We start from the raw sequence: 20,673 nt of genomic DNA, 5'->3' as shown, positions 1-20,673 counted from the left end.
GAGGCCGCGCGTTCACAGTGCGCGTGCCCATCCCGTGGGCACTGCAGTGAAGACCCTGACCCAGTACTGCACAGACCAGGTCTACTGATGGAACAGGAGCCGTGGGCCCGCAGCAGGTGGATGATGCATCTGATTACTGAGGGAGGGGTCCACGGACACGCCAAAACGGACCGGACCTCCGTCTCTGTTTCCTCCTCCGTTTTCATCGCGCATCAGATTAGAGGAGGAGGAGCCTCAGAGCTCAGGCAGAGGGGAAGTGGGCAGGGCTTTGGAGAGAGGCGGGTTGTTCATGTTCAAACTTCTGCTAAGTGCTGTGAGAAATGCCACATCGGTAGGTATAGCTTTAAATAAAAATAAATGAATAAATAAATAAATAAATGAAAGCATTCACTAATGGTTACCTATGGTTAAGTAGTGGTTGGCCGTCAGGGCCTGCAAAGCCTTCTTTGCTGGCCTAAAAAAATATGTGAATCACAGACTGATATTAATTATATTTTGTCCATGAATACTTTTTAAATAATTCCAGGTGGTCTGTCTGCTTCCTTTCACAGCTTTTCCCCTGGTTGTGCTGCTTCCAGACAGGTATTTTCATATTAAATCATTTAACCAATCACATTTCAGCGTAGGGTAGGTCATGCCAAGGAAAATATTGCTGACTAGCGGTGGCCACCTCTGGAACCTGACTGGACACCTTAGATGCCAGTGCCACCCCAGTTGATTGACAGGTCACTGCATGTCTCATTGAAAGACTCGCGATTATTGGAAATGTGAATGAGAAAGGCAGAATAAACGTCTTTCAAACAATATCAGTGTTGATGCACTATAAAATTCAGATATTCTTGTTCATTGTTAACTAAATGTTGTTTTGAAACAAATTGTTTTGTTGAATGATTTACATTAATATGTTCAAAACAAAGCATTCGTTCAAAAACTGGTGATATTCGATATTTGTAGTGATCTATCTATCTATCTCGCTATCTAGCTATCTAGCTATCTAGCAAAGTATGCTAAAATAGTGTTCAGCTATTAAAAAATTAAATAATTTATTTAAATTTTACGACAGTGCACTTTTGAGTTTATCTGATTGGTTTTGATGTGAGGAAGAGAATGATTTGCACATCTTATTGAAGGTGAAATATGACCAAGGATAGAATAGAATAGAATAGAACAGCCTTTACTGTCATTGCACAGAAGTTACAATGAAATTGTGGTGGGGCTACTCTGCACCACGTAATAATAGAAATACAAAACAAATAACAGTATATATATATATATATATATATATATATATGTATATATATATATATATATATATATAGCAGTGTGATAAAAATGATAAAGACTAAAAATTTAAAAAATACAGTGTGCAAAGTTAAGTGCAGTGTGCAGGTTGTACAGGTGTGGTGCTTTAGTTGTGTCAGACTGTGTGTGTATGAGTCTGTTGGTGTTGGCGGTGCGAGTAGTCCATGGGAAGCGGCTGTTTGTCAGCCTGCTGGTGCGGGACTCGATCGACCTGTAGTGTCTCCCAGAGGGCAACAGGTCAAACAGTGGGTATGCGGGGTGTGTGGGGTCTCCTGTGATGGCCTTAATCTTCCTTAAACAGCAGGATGTGGACAGGTGTTCCAGGGTGGGCAGAGGGCAGCCGATGATCTTTTGGGCAGTTGTAATAACCCTCTGCACCGTGTTCTTGTCTTCTGCTGTGGAGCCTGCGTACCACACGCCCAAGCAGTACGTAAGTACGCTTTCCACTGATGAGTGATAGAAGGCCAGCAGCAGGTTCTGGTCCAGGTTGTTTTTCCTGAGGACGCGCAGGAAATGAAGCCTCTGCTGAGCCTTCTTCACCAGGGCCTTGGTGTTTGGGGTCCAGGAGTGGTCAGCTTAAATATGTACGCCCAGAAACTTGAAGGTGGAGACAGTTTCCACCTGTACTCCATTTAAGAGGGGGGTATGGGCCTGTCTATGCTTCCTGAAGTCCATTCTAAGTTCTTTTGTCTTTTGGACATTCAGGCTCAGGTTATTGTCCGCGCACCAAGATGACAGCCTTTCCACCTCATCCCTGTATGCTGTCTCATCCCCCTGGCAGATGAGTCCCACCACAGTAGTATCATCCACGTATTTAATAATGCTGTTTGTGGGGTGGGGTGGAGAACAGTCATGAGTGTATAGGGCATACAGTAAGGGGCTCAGGACACAGCCTTGGGGTGAACCTATGCTGAGTGTGAGTGTGGAGGAGTGGGAGGGGCCCAGTTTGACAGATTGTGGGTGGTTTGACAGGAAGTGTTTGCATTTGCATTTTCAACTTCAGATTTGAAGTACTTTATTTAAATAAATGCTAAAAAAATAACTGAAATATCATGTTTGTCTACATGCGTCATATTGAATACATTTTACATTTACGCAGCTGCTTGTATGACCAGTAATACCTACAAACTGCTCCTGATCAAGTCATGATTATTTTGTAATAGTGAGCAAATACTGACAGATTTTTGGGTAAACTAATGAGAGTAGTCTTACATGTCACTGTTTCTAAAACAGGGCATTTTTCTCGACAATTTTAGAAAATAAAAGGCAAAAATTGAGAAGTTACCCACTTCTCCAGGGACCACTACACAACTGTGTTTAACATGAATCTGAAAATCACTGTTTATGCTACAGTTGTTAAAGTAATGGTCGAGCTAACGCTCCTCTTTGGTCCATCAAAGTTGCCAACAAAATCTGACATTTTGTTTCGATGTTAACACTTCTTAATAATGAAGTGAGATTAAAGGTATACAAAAAAAGGCTTTAAATGCATAACAGCCAATCATAATTAAGGGTCGGAACTATCAAAATATCAAAACAAGTGGAGCCAATCTGATGGAGCTGAATTAATAGTAGCCTACTATTTTCTGTAATTTACAAATGTAATTGCTTAAGTTTGTTAAAAGAGATGCTGGGTCCTCAGCTAGTGCCGGCACAGATGAGCCAGGTTCAGGCTTAGCCAGTACAATCAGCACAGACCCAGTAAGGCCACCGCTGTCAAGTTCAAACACAGGGGAAGAACAGGCAACTACAGCCAACACTGGCACAACATGTGTGCAGAAAATGTCAGAAGTAAGCTCAGACCTTAATGAGACAGTCACCGCTCCACCAAATGATCCAGCAGATTGGCCTTCAGTCTTAACAGACGTTATGCGGATTGAGCTAGTGCGCAGAGGTCCATTCGGGCCAGGAGTGGATTTTTGTTATCCCAAAGACAAGTCTAGAAGAGGGCTCCACCCAGACTTATTACAGAGATGCCTGTCAAATGGTGAAAAGATCACCAGGACCTGGGTTTCATACTGAATGAAAAACAACGCTGTGTTTGTTTCTGCTCAATGTCCTTCTGAAGCAGCATGAAGGTAGTCCAGAACACACAAGCAGTATGATTAAGTGGCGAGAGCTTGATCGACACCTAGGTCATGGAAAAACCCTCAACCACATACAAATGACAGCATTTGAGGCTGAAAGAAAGAGATGGTGAGATGTCCTTGGGCATCTCATAAGATTCACCCAGTCTCTGGCTGAAAGAAATCTCGCTTTTAGAGGTTCTTCAGATAAACTCTTCAACCAGAAAATGGAAAATTCCATAAAGAAGTTGAATTAATGGCAAAATTTTACCCTATTTTGGACAATCATCTCAGCTGAGCTGCAAAGTTATAATCGTTAACGAAAACGAATGAAATGACGAAAACTAAAATTGAAAATTTTTTTTTCGTTAACTGAAATAAATAAAAACTCTAAAAGAAAAAATGATAACTAACTGATACTGTATTTTGTGCTTACAAAACTACTAAAATGTATAAGAATTATGTATAAAATTCCCTTCATTTTCATCTTTGTCAATGTTGGATTGATGTCAAATTGATTTATTTCACTCCAGCAATTTTAGCTAGTGGCACCATATGACACTACACAGTCTGTCATGTCTGGTCACTTGTGGTTTTCAGTCTTTTTCTGGTCCCCACTCTACCTGGAACATACAGACTAAAGCTGGGACAAAGCAGCACAGTCCTGTCTGGGATTTACTTTAGTGATGCGTGGGGTCGGGTTTTTTTTTTTTTTGGCGCTCACTGTGTGTGCGTGAGGGACAGAGTGGAGCTGAATGACAGTGTCAGACAGATGTAAGCATCCAGGTAAAGACTGGAGAGTTTATCACCATGAAAAGGCCTTCCAAGCCCTTAACTGCACAGTTTAGAAGCAGAGATCAGAGGAGGATGAAAAGTAATCCAATTACAGAGGTATGTAACCTTTTATAATGTTAAAAAAATGTTTGATGTTACTAGCTACAGCTAGCTGAACTGAAATGAAGCAAAGCTGGCTAATAATGGAACTGTAGATGATTAAGATATGAGATATCTGCTAAGGTGTGGTTTACTGGTGAACTGGGTTATATATGTTTCTATGCTGTTTACTGCTGGTTAGCTGGTTTATATACACTATATTGCCAAAAGTATTTGCTCACCCATCCAAATAATCTGAATCAGGTGTTCCAATCACTTCCATGGCCGCAGGTGTATAAAATCAAGCACCTCGGCATGCAGACTGCTTTTACAAACATTTGTGACAGAATGGGTCGCTCTCAGGAGCTCAGTGAATTCCAGTGTGGAACTGTGATAGGATGCCACCTATGCAACAAATCCAGTCGTGAAATTTCCTGGCTCCTAAATATTCCACAGTCAACTGTCAGCTGTATTATAAGAAAGTGGAAGTGTTTGGGAACGACAGCAACTCAGCCATGAAGTGGTAGGCCACATAAACTGACGGAGTGGGGTCAGCGGATGCTGAGGCGCATAGTGCGAAGAGGTCGCCAACTTTCTGCAGAGTCAATTGCTACAGACCTCCAAACTTCATGTGGCCTTCAGATTAGCTCCAGAACAGTGTGCAGAGAGCTTCATGGAATGGGTTTCCATGGCCGAGCAGCTGCATCCAAGCCATACATCACCAAGTGTAATGCAAAGCGCCGGATGCAGTGGTGTAAAGCACGCCGCCACTGGACTCTAGAGCAGTGGAGGCGCCTTCTCTGGAGTGACCAATCGTGCTTCTCCATCTGGCAATCTGATGGACGGGTCTGGGTTTGACAGTTGCCAGGAGAACGATACTTGTCGGACCGCATTGTGCCAAGTGTAAAGTTAGGTGGAGGGGGGGATTATGGTGTGGGGTTGTTTTCAGGAGCTGGTCTTGGCCCCTTAGTTCCAGTGAAAGGAACTGTGAATGCTTCAGCATACCAAGACATTTTGGACAATTCCATGCTCCCAACTTTGTGGGAACAGTTTGGAGCTGCCCCTTCCTCTTCCAACATGACTGTGCACCAGTGCACAAAGCAAGGTCCACAAAGACATGGACATGAAATGTGCTTCTGGAAGAATGGTCCAAAATTCCCATGAACACACTCCTAAACCTTGTGGACAGCCTTCCCAGAAGAGCTGAAGCTGTTATAGCTGCAAAGGGTGGACCCACGTCATACTGAACTCCACAGACTAGGAATGGGATGGCACTGAAATTCATATGTGAGTCAAGGCAGGTGAGCAAATACTTTTGGCAATAAAGTGAATGTTTCTATCTGCTTTAACTACTGGCTGGTTTGTGCATCTCCTCTCACGCTTTGCACATCTTAGCGTTGTTTTCACGTAAGTGACGTTGTGTATGGATCACACCCCTCCCCCCAACCTGCTATAGGGAATTTATACATCGTAATGTACATGTGTTTGTGTCTCTGCTCAGTCAATGAGCCGCCCTAATCCGACCCCGATCCCCAAATGAAGTGTCCAGAGTAACCCGCTGAGTCGCACCTCACAAATTTCTTTGACTAGGATGGTGAGGAAGATAAAATATATGAAACAAGAAAAGCACTCGGAGAGCGCAGACCTCTGCCAGATCTGTGCCCCCCCCCCCCGGTCACCACCAATGTTTAATCTTTTCTTCCTTGTGCCAGTATCAACATGTCCTGAAAATTTCATGAAAATCTGTCCCTAACTTTTTGAGTTATCTTACTAACAAACAAACAAACAAACAAACAAACAAACACGCAAACACGCACGCACACAAACACACAAAGCAAAGTGATCGCAATACCTCCTAGCGGAGGTAATAACTAAAACTAATACTAAAACTAAGCTAAACTAGACCAAAACTAAGCATTCAGAAAAACACAATAACTAATAAAAACTAGCAAACATGCTCTAAAAACTAAACTAACTTAAAACTCACTAAATTAGAGAAAAAAAAGTCAAAACTAAATAAAACTAAACTATAATTAAAAATCCAAAACTATTATAACCTTGCTGAGCTGATACAGCTGACATTAGACAACAGGAACAAATGTCCATTATTCTCAGAAGTGAGGCTTTAAAGGGACAGCCAGGAATTAAGAACCACTTCCTTGGCTTTGTGAATGTTGAGGATACAACTGGCTTGAATCTGTCTACTGTCATCTTGGATACGCTGGCTGATGTTAAAATTCCATTTGACAATTGCAGAGGACAAGCATATGAGAATGGTGCTAATTTGAGGGGCAGTCATCAAGGAGTGCAAGCCAGACTATTAAAAAAAACAACAAAAAAAAAACAAACAAAAAAAACTTAAGCTGTCTTTGTGCCATGTGGTGCACATACACTAAACCTTGTAATTGCAGATGCTGCCAAATTCTCAAAAGATGCTGCTGGCTTTTTTTGGATATTTACAAAAGCTATTCACCTTTTTTGCTGGCACAGACAGGAGGAGTATCTTGAAAAAATATATGAACATAACAGTGAAATCATGGAGTGAGACAAGACGGGAGAGCAGGCTCCAAAGTGTCCATACAGTCAGGTATCAAGCCCCTGAGATTTGGGAAGCTGTACTGGAAGCCCGACAGTAGATAAATGATCCTTTGGCCAAAGTGGAGGCACAGTCACTTGCAGCGGAGGCTTCTTGATTTGCTGTGTAGTGTGGCGTGAGATTCTGTCAAGAACAAATACAGTGAACAAGCTCCTCCAGTCTGCTTCAATGCAGCTTGACATAGCTGTGAACCTAATCTGAAATGCAAAAGCTTCCCTCACACTATACAGAGACAATGGATTCTCAGATGCTCAGACAATGGCCAGGAGTATTTGTGAAGAATGTAGAAGGAATGTAGAGGCTGTTTTGAAGGATGAGAGGCTGAGACACAGCAAGAGGCATTCAGTTATGAAACACCTGGTGAACCTGTGACTGATGCACTCCAAAATCTTGAGGTCAACTTCTTTGATATTGTGGTTGACTCTACCATAGCACCAATTAATGAAAGATTTGAAAAACTGAACCAGGTGAAGACTAAATATAGAGTACTGCTGAACTTCAGCACTGCATGCCAGATTTCTAGTTAATCTTTAAAGGATCACTGCATAGAAAATGAGAAAACTCTGGCCTTCAATGAAGACTGTGACATCAGTGGAGTGGATCTGGCAAATGAAACTGAGAATTTACCAGATCTACCATCAGGCAATAATGGTACCTTTGAGCTACTTTCTTTCCTTTATGTGAAAAATCTGGAGGAACTAAATCCTAACCTTTGGAGAGCTGTAAGAATTGCTGCCACCCTTCCTGTGACAGTTGCCTCAGCTGAAGCTTCAGCAAGTTAAAAATGATTAAAAACTATCTGAGATCTTCCATGTCCCAGGAACGTCTGAGTGGACTGGCCATTATAAGCAATCATCAATCATGATGTGGGGAAGCAAATATCATCTGATGACATTATTGATGATTTTGTTTCAAGAAACTGCAGAAAAGGACATTTTTGATGGTGAAACTTACTGCAAAGATTAAATGTTTACATGCCCCACAATGCATACCTGATATCAACATCAAGGCAACACATCATGTCACTTATACCTACTATAAATGTTTAATTCATGACAATCGTTGATATATTGTTTCAGTTGTATATAGTCATTTACACTTTTGAAATTGTTCAATAAATGTTGTTTGTTTCTCCCTCATTTTGCTATCTATAGGTCTGTTTATTCTTAGTTAGACCAATGGTGGAGTATAAAGAAAAAGGTTCTGTTTTGAAGTTTGGGTAGGAGGGCCCCTTAACAGAATCTTGCCTAGGGCCCCCATGGAGGTCTAAATCAGCTCTGCCTGCAGGTGTGAATGGTTGTTCATCTGTATGTGTCAGCCCAGTGATGAGCCTGGATGAACCACCCCTTCACCTGCTGGTAGTCTGGACCTATGTGCCCCTCTGGAGGACTAAGCAGTTCAGAAAATGAATGAATGAATAAATGAATAAATGAATGATCATATTCAGTCAGATGTGACTCTACTGCTCAACTCTGTGTGGAGTTTTTTTCTTTCACGTCAGCATCAGGTTCATCTCTATATTTAGTTTGTAGATTGGACTGAGATGTGAAGGCTGCAGGAGGAAGAGGTGTATTATTACCTCCGCCTAGTGTAACGGAGGTTATGTTTTCATCGGGGTTTGTCTGTTAACAAGATAACTCAAAAAGTTATGGATGGATTTTCATGACATTTTCAGGAAATGTTGACACTGGCTCAAGGAACAAATGATTACATTTTATGTTTATGTTTATGTTTACGCATTTGGCAGACGCTTTTTTCCAAAGCGACTTACAGGGGAAAACCAATTAAATCACTCAATCAATCAAATTTTATTTATATAGCGCCAGATCACAAAAAAGTTATCTCTTGACATTTTATATATAGAGTTGGTCAAAACCAGACTCTAAGTCAATTCTACAGAAACCCAACAGAATCCTCCTGGAGCAAACACTTGTGACTGGTGACAGTGGCGAGGAAAAACTTCCCTTTAACAGCAGAAACCTCGAGCAGACCCAGACTCCTGGAGGATGGCCGTCTGCCTTGACCAGTTGGGGTTAAAGAGAGAGAGTAGAGAAGGGGAAAAAGAGAGAGCGATAGAGATAGGGACTGGGGGAGAGGGGGAGAAGGGGGGAGTAGGGGGAGACACATGGAGGCGGTTGAGGATAAGTGAGTGGTGATGATGAGGGCAGGGAAGAGGCCGGACCACCGCAGCAGGTCCAGAGATAATCGTGAAAGAATCTGTGGTTGTCCTGGGAAAAACCTTATTAGAATATTTAAAATGGAATGTTTGAAAGTGCTAGGACAGGAGGTGCTCTCGGAAGAGCTGGGTCTTCAGGAGCTTCTTGAAGATAGGCAGGGATGACTCTGTTCTTGTAGCACTTGGTAGAGCGTTCCACCAACGTGGAACGACCCATGAAAAGAGCCTGGATTGTCTTGTACAAGGTCTGGGGACCACCAGACTACGTTCCCCAGACGAGCGGAGTGGTCGTGGGGCGACATAAGCTTTTATTAGTGCACCTAAGTAGACAGGAGCAGACCCACGGAGAATTTTGTAGGCTAGGATTAAAGATTTGAATTTGATGCGGGCAGCTATGGGTAGCCAGTGTAACTCAATGAGTAAGGGGGTGACATGTGCCCTTTTAGGCTGATTGAAGACCAGACGCGCTGCTGCATTCTGGACCATCTGTAGTGGTTTGACAACACAAGCTGGGAGGCCCGTTAGAAGAGCATTGCAGTAGTCAAGACGGGAGATAACCATAGTCTGCACCAGGAGCTGGGTGGCCTGTTTGGTTAGGTATGGCCTGATCTTTCTTAGGTTGAACAGAGTGAAACGGCATGATTGGGTGACAGAGGCAACGTGATCCGTGAAGGTCAACTGATTATCAATCATGACTCCCAAGTTACGTACTACACTGGTAGGAGCCAGAGGTATGGAGTCAATAGTGATGGAGATGTCCTGCTGTATGGTTGGCTTAGCTGGGAAGACCAGCAGTTCAGTTTTGGACAGGTTCAGCTGAAGGTGATGGGCTTTCATCCATGCAGATATGTCAGAGAGACAATCTGAGATCCGCACTGAGACTGTGGAGTCATCAGGTGGGAATGACAGATAGAGCTGGGTATCATCAGCATAGCAATGATATGAGAAGCCGTGTGAGTGGATGATCTGACCGAGTGAGGTGGTGTATATGGCAAAAAGGAGGGGGCCCAACACAGGGGGGACCCCCGTGGTGAGGCGGTGAACTGCTGATGTGTGCCCTAGCCAGGACACACTGAAGGACCGACCAGTAAGGTAAGATTGAAACCAGGAGTGTGCGTGGCCTGTGATGCCCATGTTCCAGAGTATGGATAACAGGATATCATGATTGACAGTGTCAAATGCTGCTGATAAGTCCAGTAGAATGAGTACTGAAGACTTGGCTGCTGCTCTAGCCTCTTTCAAGGCTTCTGTCACAGACAACAGAGCCGTTTCAGTGGAGTGGCCGATTTTGAAGCCAGATTGGTTGATGTCAAGGAGGTTATTTTGGGAGAGAAATTCTGTGACCTGTTTGAAAACAGCCCTTTCGATGATCTTAGAAAGGTATGGGAGGAGTGAGACTGGTCGATAATTCTCCACTTGAGTGGGGGTGAGGGAAGGTTTTTTGAGTAGTGGTGTTACCTGCGCTTGTTTAAATACTGTAGGAAATGTTCCTGAAGTCAGTGAAGCATTAATCACATGTGTGATTGGTGCTGTGATAGTAGGGGCAACAGACTGTAAGAGGTTGGATGGAATAGGGTCCAACAGGCATGTTGTAGGACGGCTAGAGGAAAGGAGTTTAGACACCTCGTTCTCTGTGAGGGGAGTAAATGAGGGGAATGACGCAGTTGGGCTTTTATCAGTTGAGTTAGTAGTAGCCATAGTCAGGGGAGAAGAAGCAGTGTGTGATGATGATGATGTTGAAGAAGGAGGCGTGCAGTCTATGGGTGGATCAGTGAACTGACTGCTGATAGTAGACACTTTATTTGTGAAAAATGAAGCAAAATTGTCTGCTGTCAGATTAGTAGTGGGCGGTGGAGGTGGAGGGTTGAGTAGTGTTTTAAAGGTTGAGAATAGTTTCTTGGTGTCGGTGGCAGAATGAATTTTGTTATTATAGTAAGCCTTCTTCGCAGCAGTGACACTGGATGAGAAGGATACCAATAGTGACTGGAATGTGATCAGGTCAGAAGAGCTTTTTGTTTTGTGCCATTTTCTATCTGTGGCTCTGAGGTTGGTACGCAGCGACCGGAGGTTATCATTGAGCCATGGGTGGGACTGGGAGGATCGAGCGGGTCTAGTAGATAGAGGGCACAGATTATCCAGACAGGAGCTAAGTGTAGAGTACAGAGACTCAGTGGCATCATTAACCTCTAAGGAGGAAAAAGTGCTGGGGGGAGGGAGAGCGGAGGCTACGACAGTGGAGAAGTGGGTGGGGGACAAATTGCGGAGGTTGCGGCGGAAAGAGACCATGGGGGAGGGAGCAGAGTGTTTTTCAGGGAGAGACACACTGAACTGAATGAAATAGTGGTCAGACAGGTGTAAAGGTGTGACTGTGAGGGCATCTGTGATGCAGTTTCGGGTGAAAATGAGATCGAGCTCTTTACCAGCTTTGTGGGTTGGAGGACTGCAAACCCGCTGTAGCTCAAAAGAGAGTATTAGTGACATGAAATCTGAGAAGCTGGGATTGTCTAAGTGGATGTTCATGTCACCGAGGACTAGCATGGGGCAGTCATGCTCTGGGATGGAGGAAAGCAGAGTGTCAAGCTCATCAGGAAAATCACCCAGTTGCCCTGGTGGACGATAAATGACAATTATGTAAAGTTTGACTGGTGCTGTCACTAGGATGGCATGGTATTCAAAGGAGTTGTATTTGACTGAAGGTAGGAGTTGATTGTGTTTCCATTTGTTGGAAATTAACAGACCCACACCACCTCCTCGTCCAGATGGACGAGAGGTATGAGAGAATGTGTGGCTGATAGAAAGTGCGGCTGGGGTTGCATTGTTTTCAGGCGTAATCCAGGTTTCAGTGAGAGCCAGGATGTCCAGTGTGTGATGGTTGGCATAGGCAGCAATAAAATCTGCTTTGTTCACTGCAGATTGGCAATTCCATAACCCTACAGAGAAGGACGCACCAATGACTGCGGTGTATATTAATGGGCGGAGATTGGTGATATTACGATGCCTTTTAGCAGTGTGAAACCCCATACGTGAACCGAAAATAACAGGAATAGGATGGTGACCAGTAGAGAGATTGTTCCTCAAAGGTGAGGTGGTGTGAGTGAGGGGTGTAGCTGTCATTAGTGAGGGGCTGGGAGAGGAGGAGAGATCAGCTGGGGTGGTATTCAGTCTGACTACAGACTGTACAGGAGACTCTGAACGTGGTGATGTTTGATGTGACCAGCAGGGGGAGCAGGTGACTGCAGCAGAAGACGGGGAGCGTAGTCACATAGGTGTGGGTGTGGTTTTAGTCTGGACAGCGTGTTGAATGTTTTGAGCCAGGACGCTGCTGCCTAGTGTAGAGGGGTGGACGCCATCGGACTTGTAGAAGGAGGAGCGGTTCCAGAACAGATTAAAGTTATCAATAAAACTGAAGCCGTTCAGAGCAGAGGCGGACTGGAGCCAGGTGTTCAGGCTGAGGAGTCGGCTGAAATGGCCCACACCACGGGCAAAGGAGGGGAGGGGCCCGGAAATGAAAACGGCCTTCCCGGATCTTTTCAGTTTATCAAAGAGGTTTTTAAAATGAACCTTCGTCACTTCGGACTGTTGAAGAGAAGTGTCATTGAAGCCCACGTGAACTATGATCCGGGTAATGGTTGACGGCAGTGAGAGCAGCAGCTGAGGGAGTTCATGGAGGATGGAGGTGACGGTGGAACCAGGAAAACACCTGGTTATGGCGTTAAAGAAACGGACGTTACGGATGATGGAGTCCCCGAGGATAGCGGTGGTCGGAGGGAAAAGTGGTCGAGGAGACGGTGTTGAAGGTGAAGGGTTCCTGGTCTCTCTAGGTGGACATTCCACGGGTGGACCGTCGGAGTGACGGCGGACGGCCTCTCGGAGAAGGCGGCGCCGGGCAGAGGAGCGGACCAAGGAGCGGGGACCCTTGTTCGACGGCTTTACAGAAGGACCGGCTTTAGGACCGTCGCCGGTAATCAGTTCGGTGGCAGCCACGGAGTCAGCAGGAGCCGTTTCCGGGACAGAGCCAGGTGGGATGGGGGGCACACCAGCCGCGGGGGGAGGAGCCGGAGCGTCCTCCACGGACAGGACGGCGAAGCGGTTTGATGTGCTGATGGTCGGCGGTGGTGAGTCTTTGCTCGTGTTCTTTTTGCGGCCACGAATCACCACTTCAGACCAGGGTGTAGAACACGGGGGGCGAGAACAGGCAGAGGAGGGATCCCATAACACCGTATCATCACAGGAGGCTTTGGGCTTCTCTGCGCTTTTCAGGAACAGACTGGACAGTGTGGGAAGGCGGCTGGAGAAACCACAGAGCTGGGCATTTTTCTCCTCGAGTTCTGTGGAGAGGCGCAGTATTTCCTCTTTGAGGTCCGCGATAGTTTGGTAAGCCTTTACCAGGGTTTTGTTGGCCTCGACAAGAGGACTATCTCCGGCTGATGAGGATGACGCCATGGTGGAAACAGCGAGATACCGGGCAGAGCGCGGGAAGTGATGGGTGACAACCAGAGGTAAGGATCCACTGACAATACTGACCTGTCCTGATGGAGGTTTGGATTGATGGCGTCAAGTTAAAAAGACACGGTTAAGAGGTTAGGTTCAAGTGAGTAAGCGTTGAAAGGCAAGAAATAAGTAGTTAAAAGGCTGGATTTCTAGGAGTAGATCCGCCGGCGGTTTGACAGACATGCGCAGAATTTTGGTGATGATTGGGGGGGGCGGGGGGTGGTGTTGCTGCTGATCTGCCTTGGCGGAGGTCTGCACTCTCTGAATGCTTTTCTAGTTTTCTTTTGTCTTTTTCAGATTCTGGCCGTCCCTCACCTGATTTCAGCCCCTGTAGATATAACTCTACAGGAGCTGCAATTATTAATTGGCTTATTAACTCATATCGATTAAAAAAATGTTCTATTACAATTTTCCTGAATTGAAGCTTAGTTTTCTGATTTTCACCACTAAACTTTGGTTCCACTGTTGTGTGATGCTTATTTTGACACACATGACGCCAGGATCAACACACAGTTGTATGTTAGTTCCATGTTCTGTTGTTAGTAAGTTGGATCCAAATGTGGGGTGGGACCTTTCTGTGTGGAGTTTGCATGTTCTCACCGTGTTTATGTGGGTTCTCTCTAGGTACTCCAGCTTCCTCCCACCACCCAAAGACATGCACTAATAGGTTAATTGGTTAATCTAGATTGCCCATTGGTGTGAATGTGAGAGTGATGGGTTGTCTTTATATGTCAGCCCTACAATGAACTTGCAACACGTCCAGGGTGCACCCTGCCCTCACCCATAGTTAGCTGGAACAGCCTCTGGAGGATAAAGCGGTTCAGAGCATGAATTAATGAATGAATTAATAAATGTTTGAGCTGGTTCTGGAATAAAAGACAAGTTGTTTTTCATTTTCAGAGCAGGTCTGTTTCATATTTTTACTATTTTTTTTTTGCCTATTCAAATAACCATTTAATCAAATTGAAGATAATAATCGATAGATTAATCGATTTCAAACATAATTGATAGCTGCAGCTCTAAACTCTTCACATTTATTTAGAGCATTTCCTTTTTCACCTTTGAGCATTTGTTGAGCTTTTTATTTTTTAATATCAGCAGTTTTGAAGAACATGTCACAACCTAAGAACTAAACCGTCTCCATGGCAACAACATGCAGCTCATTACTTGAAGGCCATTAGATTTGTTTAATGACAACCATAGGAATTTGATTAATAAGGTAAACACATTTAAAAGAATGTACATTAATTATTAGATGATTTTAATTAGTTTAGCACCACAGTTGCTCATCCATTCCACTGATGCATCACAGAACTAAAGCCAGGTCTCAGATCCTGTTAGTGCAGCTCCTCCACCCACACATATGGCACCTTTAAATCCAAAAAATGTTCGTGCTGGCTGTAATTCTTGAGAGAGAACCACTTTCCAGTATGTACTAATAAAGCGCTTTCTTCGTTTTCAGACAATAATCCAGGTGTGTCAAACTCATTCTTTTGGGACTTATTAGCTGTGCTTTATCCAATCTGTGCTTCCACACATCCGAGACCTTTCAGACTCCACCTTCAGGTGGTGGTGGTGGGGTTAGTTGCTGTCATCAGACAGTAATAATGGCTTGTGTGTGTGTGTGTGTGTTTTTTATGTGTGTTTGTGTGTCAGTCTCATTAAACAAGGTTTAGGTGTTTACAGCTGCTTATACACACACATCGACACTTATTGCTATAGCAAGATAATTGGTCCAAAAAAGATGGGAAGGAGTCTCTCTTTCTCCCTGCCTCTACCTCTAACACAAACACGCAAACAGAGACACACACTCTTTATGTCATTATGTCTTCATGCTTCGGTCACATTCATCTCAGTGCCTCTTCTTCCCACCTGCCCAATCCTAAGGGAATGACTAACACCTGTCACAATCTATCCTCGCTGTGTGAGATAATTAATCAGCGGTTGCTGTAAATGTCAGTACATCTATATGAACCCACTCACATATGCACACACATATAGACATTTATACACACATATGAACAATACAGAGCAGGTGTTGTGGAATAATTCAATAGCTCTGATGTGAAAACATCCTTTAAATATGACTGGGTCATTCTCAGCCTGCAAACTACACCAAGTTTGTAAATGCACTCCTTTGTAAACTCATATATTATAGTACTTTCCATCAATACACTCTGTTAGCCTGACCTTAGCAGAAAGAGTCTATCCCCCGGCCTGTAAAGCAACCAGTTACGCCGGCCCTGTCACAAATGCAACAACACAAAAAACATGAGTGGGGGGTACATTTATAGAGTAGACGGAAAATAAAGGTAAGATGGAAGGAGGGAAAAGATTTTATCTGCAACAGCTGTCTTTAAAATCCACACATTCTTTACTCTATTGAAAAAGTTCCATCACGTGACCACGTGTACTATGTTTATAATGTCATATGTCTTATGTATGTGATGTTTGGGCTTGCATTATCTTCACTGTAATTCTTTCGAAGGATTTGTGTTGGGCACATGCGCATGCACCGACCGGCAGTGAGTGAGAGCTTTCTGCAAAACAAGTCTACCCACGGGTATAAATAAAGTCACCTTGAACCTTGAACCTCTACAACTATAGATGCTTATGTAGAAACACACTCTGGTACAGGTGGAAGTACAAATTCAACTTCTTTACTGCAGTAAAAATGACAATTTACAGACTGGCTGTTTATGTCCAAAGCAAACTGATGCTCGCATCATTTTAACCCTCGAAGACCCAGTGTTATTTTTGTGACAGTTTCCAAATGAATTCTCTCTACTTAACCTCACGTGATTTATCACCAATATTATCAATATTTATCACCATATTATCCTCTGAATTCTGTGTTTATCAGTTTAAATCATATTTTCCTACATTTAATTCACTGATCACATAGATGTTTATTAAATCTTGGAGTAAATTCAAAAGTTATTATATGTAAACAGAGAAAAGTGAAGAAAAAGTGACTTTGTAAGACTATGTACAGTATGTGTCCAATGTTTTTTAGATGTCCAATTACCATATAATACAGACCTACAACTATTTCTGTGATGACTTTCAGTCAAAATTTTCACTGCATTTAGCCTTTCCTAAGTGATTTATCACTATTTAGTATAACATCCTCTGGATTTGGACTTTTTTAGACATTTTTTTCTTTCTATTTTACTGATCATGTAGATGTTCATAAAAGTTTAGAGTAAATTCAAAGGTAAATTTATCAAATCAAAAAAGAAAAAAGAAAAAAGAATTTTTTTTTGACTTTTTCAGCAAAATGTTATTTAAGGAACATAAAGCAAGCATTTCCATCATGGGTTATACTGCTGAACCAATGTTGTAGAAGATGACAGTGTTTCCATGGAGCCTTTGAATGTCCAAATGGGTCATATCTGATGACCATGAAAAGATGACAAACTGCATTTTGCACCAATTATTTGCATGTACTGACAGAGTTAGTGGATCAACAGGTATTGATGATGATTTAGATGGTTGTGGTTGGTTGTGGATGTTTGGGTCTTTATGGATTAAGGTTCATTCCATTAATCAATGGCTTCCAACCTACTATCAATAAACAGTACCTGTAACAGTAACTGAGAGAACAGTGTCAGTTAACAGTCTAGCAGATGCCGAGTGAGGCAGAGTAAGGCATTATTAAAGGCTTTATTAATAAAATGCAGATGTGTGACTAATATGTATGCTGGAGGTAAAATACAGATATGGTAAAACACACTCAAACCCACTGTAATACTGTCCAAAATATAAGCCTGAATACAATTGCAGCAATTGAGCAGAAGTTCTGAAAACGGAAGAACTTGGGAGGAGTGTGTGAAACATTTGACCAGAGGGTGATAGCTTGTATTAGTTGTTCAGTGGGTCAGACATGTGTCATTTATTTTGTTGAAATTCTGTGAAGAGATGTGAACAAACTCCATAAAGAGCAGAAGAGCAACTTTTACCATCACCCATCTGCTGATGCATTTTACTATTTAGCATTGTGTTCTGAGTATTTTCAAGTACAGTCTTTTTCTGAGTACTGCAGTTCCACTCTAGATGGAAGTTTGAATCTAGGCAAAGCATGGGAACATTCCTCATTGAGTTCTGCCATCACTGTACCGATGTGGACCAGTGTTAGATTATTGGTTTTAGTCTGTAATCAGTTTTTTATTTATTATTTTTTAAAATTTATTTTATCTAAAAAAACAACAACAACAACAACAACAACCAGGGGCCTGTTTCACAAAACTAGGATAAGGGATTAAGCCAGGATATGTTGGTTATCCTGGCTCAACTTATCCATGATCCGGTTTCGGGAAAGCAGGATATGTTTTGATATGTTACCATGGAGATTTATTCTGTGGAGCTAGCCTGGTCCAGACCAGGCTAAATTCCAGGATTTATTTAATCTCATCCCTTATCTCAGTCAACAGTTGTCACAAATGGAAACCAGTAGTTATTCCACTGCCCACTACACAATGGAACCACAGGAACTAGACCCACTGTCAGTATATAAACATTTGTGATTATTAATTTCAATAATTTTACATAAATGATGATTTTAGATGATTTTGCAATCATTAGATCAGTTCAATTGTGTTTATTCAGACATTTCAAACATCATACATTTATGCAGATACAATGTTTAAAAACTAAAGAGTCTGTAAAGGAATAGGTTGAAGCCTAAGATCATTCTGCCTCCCTATTCATATCACCAAACAAAATGAAATAAAATAGATACCAATGCCTTTATCTTAGTAACAATAGAAACAACAAAAAACTAAACAATTCAATAGTTTGCGTGGAAAAATTAACATTCACATTCTTCATATATTTTCATTACATTTAAACATAGTTTTAAACATAAATAGCATTGTACAGTCTTAGAACTCAGGATTTAACTTGTTCCAAACATTTCCTCCAACACACAGACTAAATGTGTTCAGATTTGTTCTAACAGAAGGTTTATTGAACACATGATTTCCTCTGAAATTAGAAATACTTTCCCATATTTTAATCAAGCTCTGAATATGAACAGGCAACCGATTTTTTAGATTTGAACATAAATTGTGTTGTTTTAAAGTGGACTAAGTCACTAACCTTTAAAACTTTTAATTTGATCATAAACTGATGTGTGTGTTCCCAATAGGACACTTTATTGATCAGTAGTATTGGCCTTTTCTGAATAATGTTGATTAGATTTGTATTAGTTCAGTCAGTATTCCCCCACACCTCCATGCACTACAACATAAAACAACTTCACTTCTTGTGTATAGTTATTCCAAGGAATTTGATTACATTTACCCTTTCAGTCTGTGTATTATTTATACTTAGATAACTGACAGTTTCCCATAGACACACACACACACACACACATATATATAAGTGCTGGGCATCGATTAAAATTTGTAATCATAATTAATCGCGTGGATTTCTGTGATTAATCACGATTAATTGCATAGTTATATGGGGGGGGGGGGGGGGGGGGGTGTTGCCGGCATCAACAGTGTGCATTTCCTTTCAGTGATATTTCAGACTTGAAGTACTCAGGTGATAAAAATAATTCCACATTGCAGTGCTTCCAAACAACTGCGTCCTTCTCACCCCCACCATCTGAAGACATTTAAAATGAAAATGTCCATGGAACAGACCACAACTTTTCTCCATGTTTATGTCCCCACCAGTTTATTTCCACTTGTGAGTGATTGACAGGAGTCTTAAGCCACGAATAAGTACTAATACTAATAAGACCAATAATGTGTGATGTTCAGTTGTTCAAAGCCAGCAAAGGGGGCCCTCTAGTGGTCGGACTAAGTGGCACTAACGTATGTTTTGTACTTGGTGTTACCGTAGTCAGTTTGGACATAAGAAGGAACTAACAGACACGTTTCTTTCACTCTGTATGGCCCGAAAAACGTTTGCCTGTGAGTATTTTATGTTCAGATGTTGTAAGAATGAATAGTGTTAAATATCTCTGATGTGAACCTTTGTTCCTGGATTTAAAGACGTTGCCAATCTTAAATTAATCTGTAAATGCTAATTGTTAGCGTGTCTATGGATTTTCCCATTCAAGTTAGCATCGAGCCAGCAATCTTTTCCCCATTCATTTAAATGTATAATGCCATGTAAATGTTCTAAGGCAATGAACAGAACTGAGACATATTTTGTTTGTATGTTGCAGTTTTACAGTGAGTCTATAGTAAAAGATTTGGACAGAAGTTTTGGGCGTCTAGCTTTTCTTGGGAAACCTGTTGTCTATCTGCTGAGCTAATCGCTACACACACACACACACACACACACACACACACACACACACACACACACGCAGGGGCAGAAGAATAGGAGTGTACTGTCCTTGCTAAGACGTCTGTACTTAGTCTGAGCTAGACAGCGAGCTAAACTCTGGATTGACGATGCAAGATATGTCTTCTATGAAGTTTGCAGCTTTAATGTACATACTTGACATCATGCAGATTGACAGAGTCAAACTATAAAATGAAGACAAAATTCAATTAATTATGTCTAATAATGATATGCATATTCATGGAGAATGCATAGATGTAATTATTATAAACTCAAATTGACTGCTAATACAGCAATCACATTTTAAATAAGTAAAGGTTAGTTCAAAGGCTGGTATATTATACCTAAACACAACCAATGAAGTTACATAAACTTAGCATGAGCCTGCATGAAGAATTAGCAACCCATTTCCGACTGCTAGCATAAACAAATTAGCTTAAACATGTTAATAATACATTGTAATAAACATCCAAAATAACGTCATAAACATGTTTCTAACAGCACGTTTGCCTGGGATATTATTTATCAAACAACAGAATGATTGATACATACAGGCATTGCTTCTGCAGAAGTAAACAAAATTTGATTCAGCATTTTGGAAAATTCGCTCACTTTTCTCCTCTCAGCTACACCGGTGCTAGGTGCGTGTGGAGCGCCAAAATAGAAGCATGAGTTTCAAAATAAGAGTCCGTATGTATAAATGAACTAAGACTTGCTTGAAAGGCAGAACGGCATTAACGGGAGATAAAAAAAAAATTGTTGGGATTATTTAATGAATGCGTTAACGCGGTAATAACACATATACAAAAAGTAACAAGATGTTCCTTTATTGAATAAGGATCAATCAGAGCATGTAAAACCATCAG

General features: G+C 42.1%; 1 protein-coding gene across 1 annotated transcript in view; it reads right to left on the bottom strand.

The window, feature by feature from the left end:
* Window positions 1-390: 390 nt before the first annotated feature.
* LOC115413886 (uncharacterized) overlaps window positions 391-20,673 on the bottom strand; it is a 44,607-nt gene continuing 24,324 nt past the window's right edge. Inside the window, exons 6-10 of the mRNA XM_030127019.1 lie at window positions 10,749-11,359; window positions 9,128-10,691; window positions 7,095-7,158; window positions 1,397-1,877; window positions 391-454 (exon numbers count right to left, since the gene is read on the bottom strand). Coding sequence (XP_029982879.1) covers window positions 391-454; window positions 1,397-1,877; window positions 7,095-7,158; window positions 9,128-10,691; window positions 10,749-11,359 — 2,784 coding nt within the window. The remainder of the gene's footprint in view (window positions 455-1,396; window positions 1,878-7,094; window positions 7,159-9,127; window positions 10,692-10,748; window positions 11,360-20,673) is intronic.

Source organism: Sphaeramia orbicularis, chromosome 22 (genome assembly GCF_902148855.1).
Source record: "Sphaeramia orbicularis chromosome 22, fSphaOr1.1, whole genome shotgun sequence".
In the NCBI taxonomy this organism is placed as follows: Eukaryota; Metazoa; Chordata; class Actinopteri; order Kurtiformes; family Apogonidae; genus Sphaeramia; species Sphaeramia orbicularis.
Note: the sequence above shows the minus strand (reverse complement) of the source record. Positions and strands in the feature narration are given on the sequence as shown.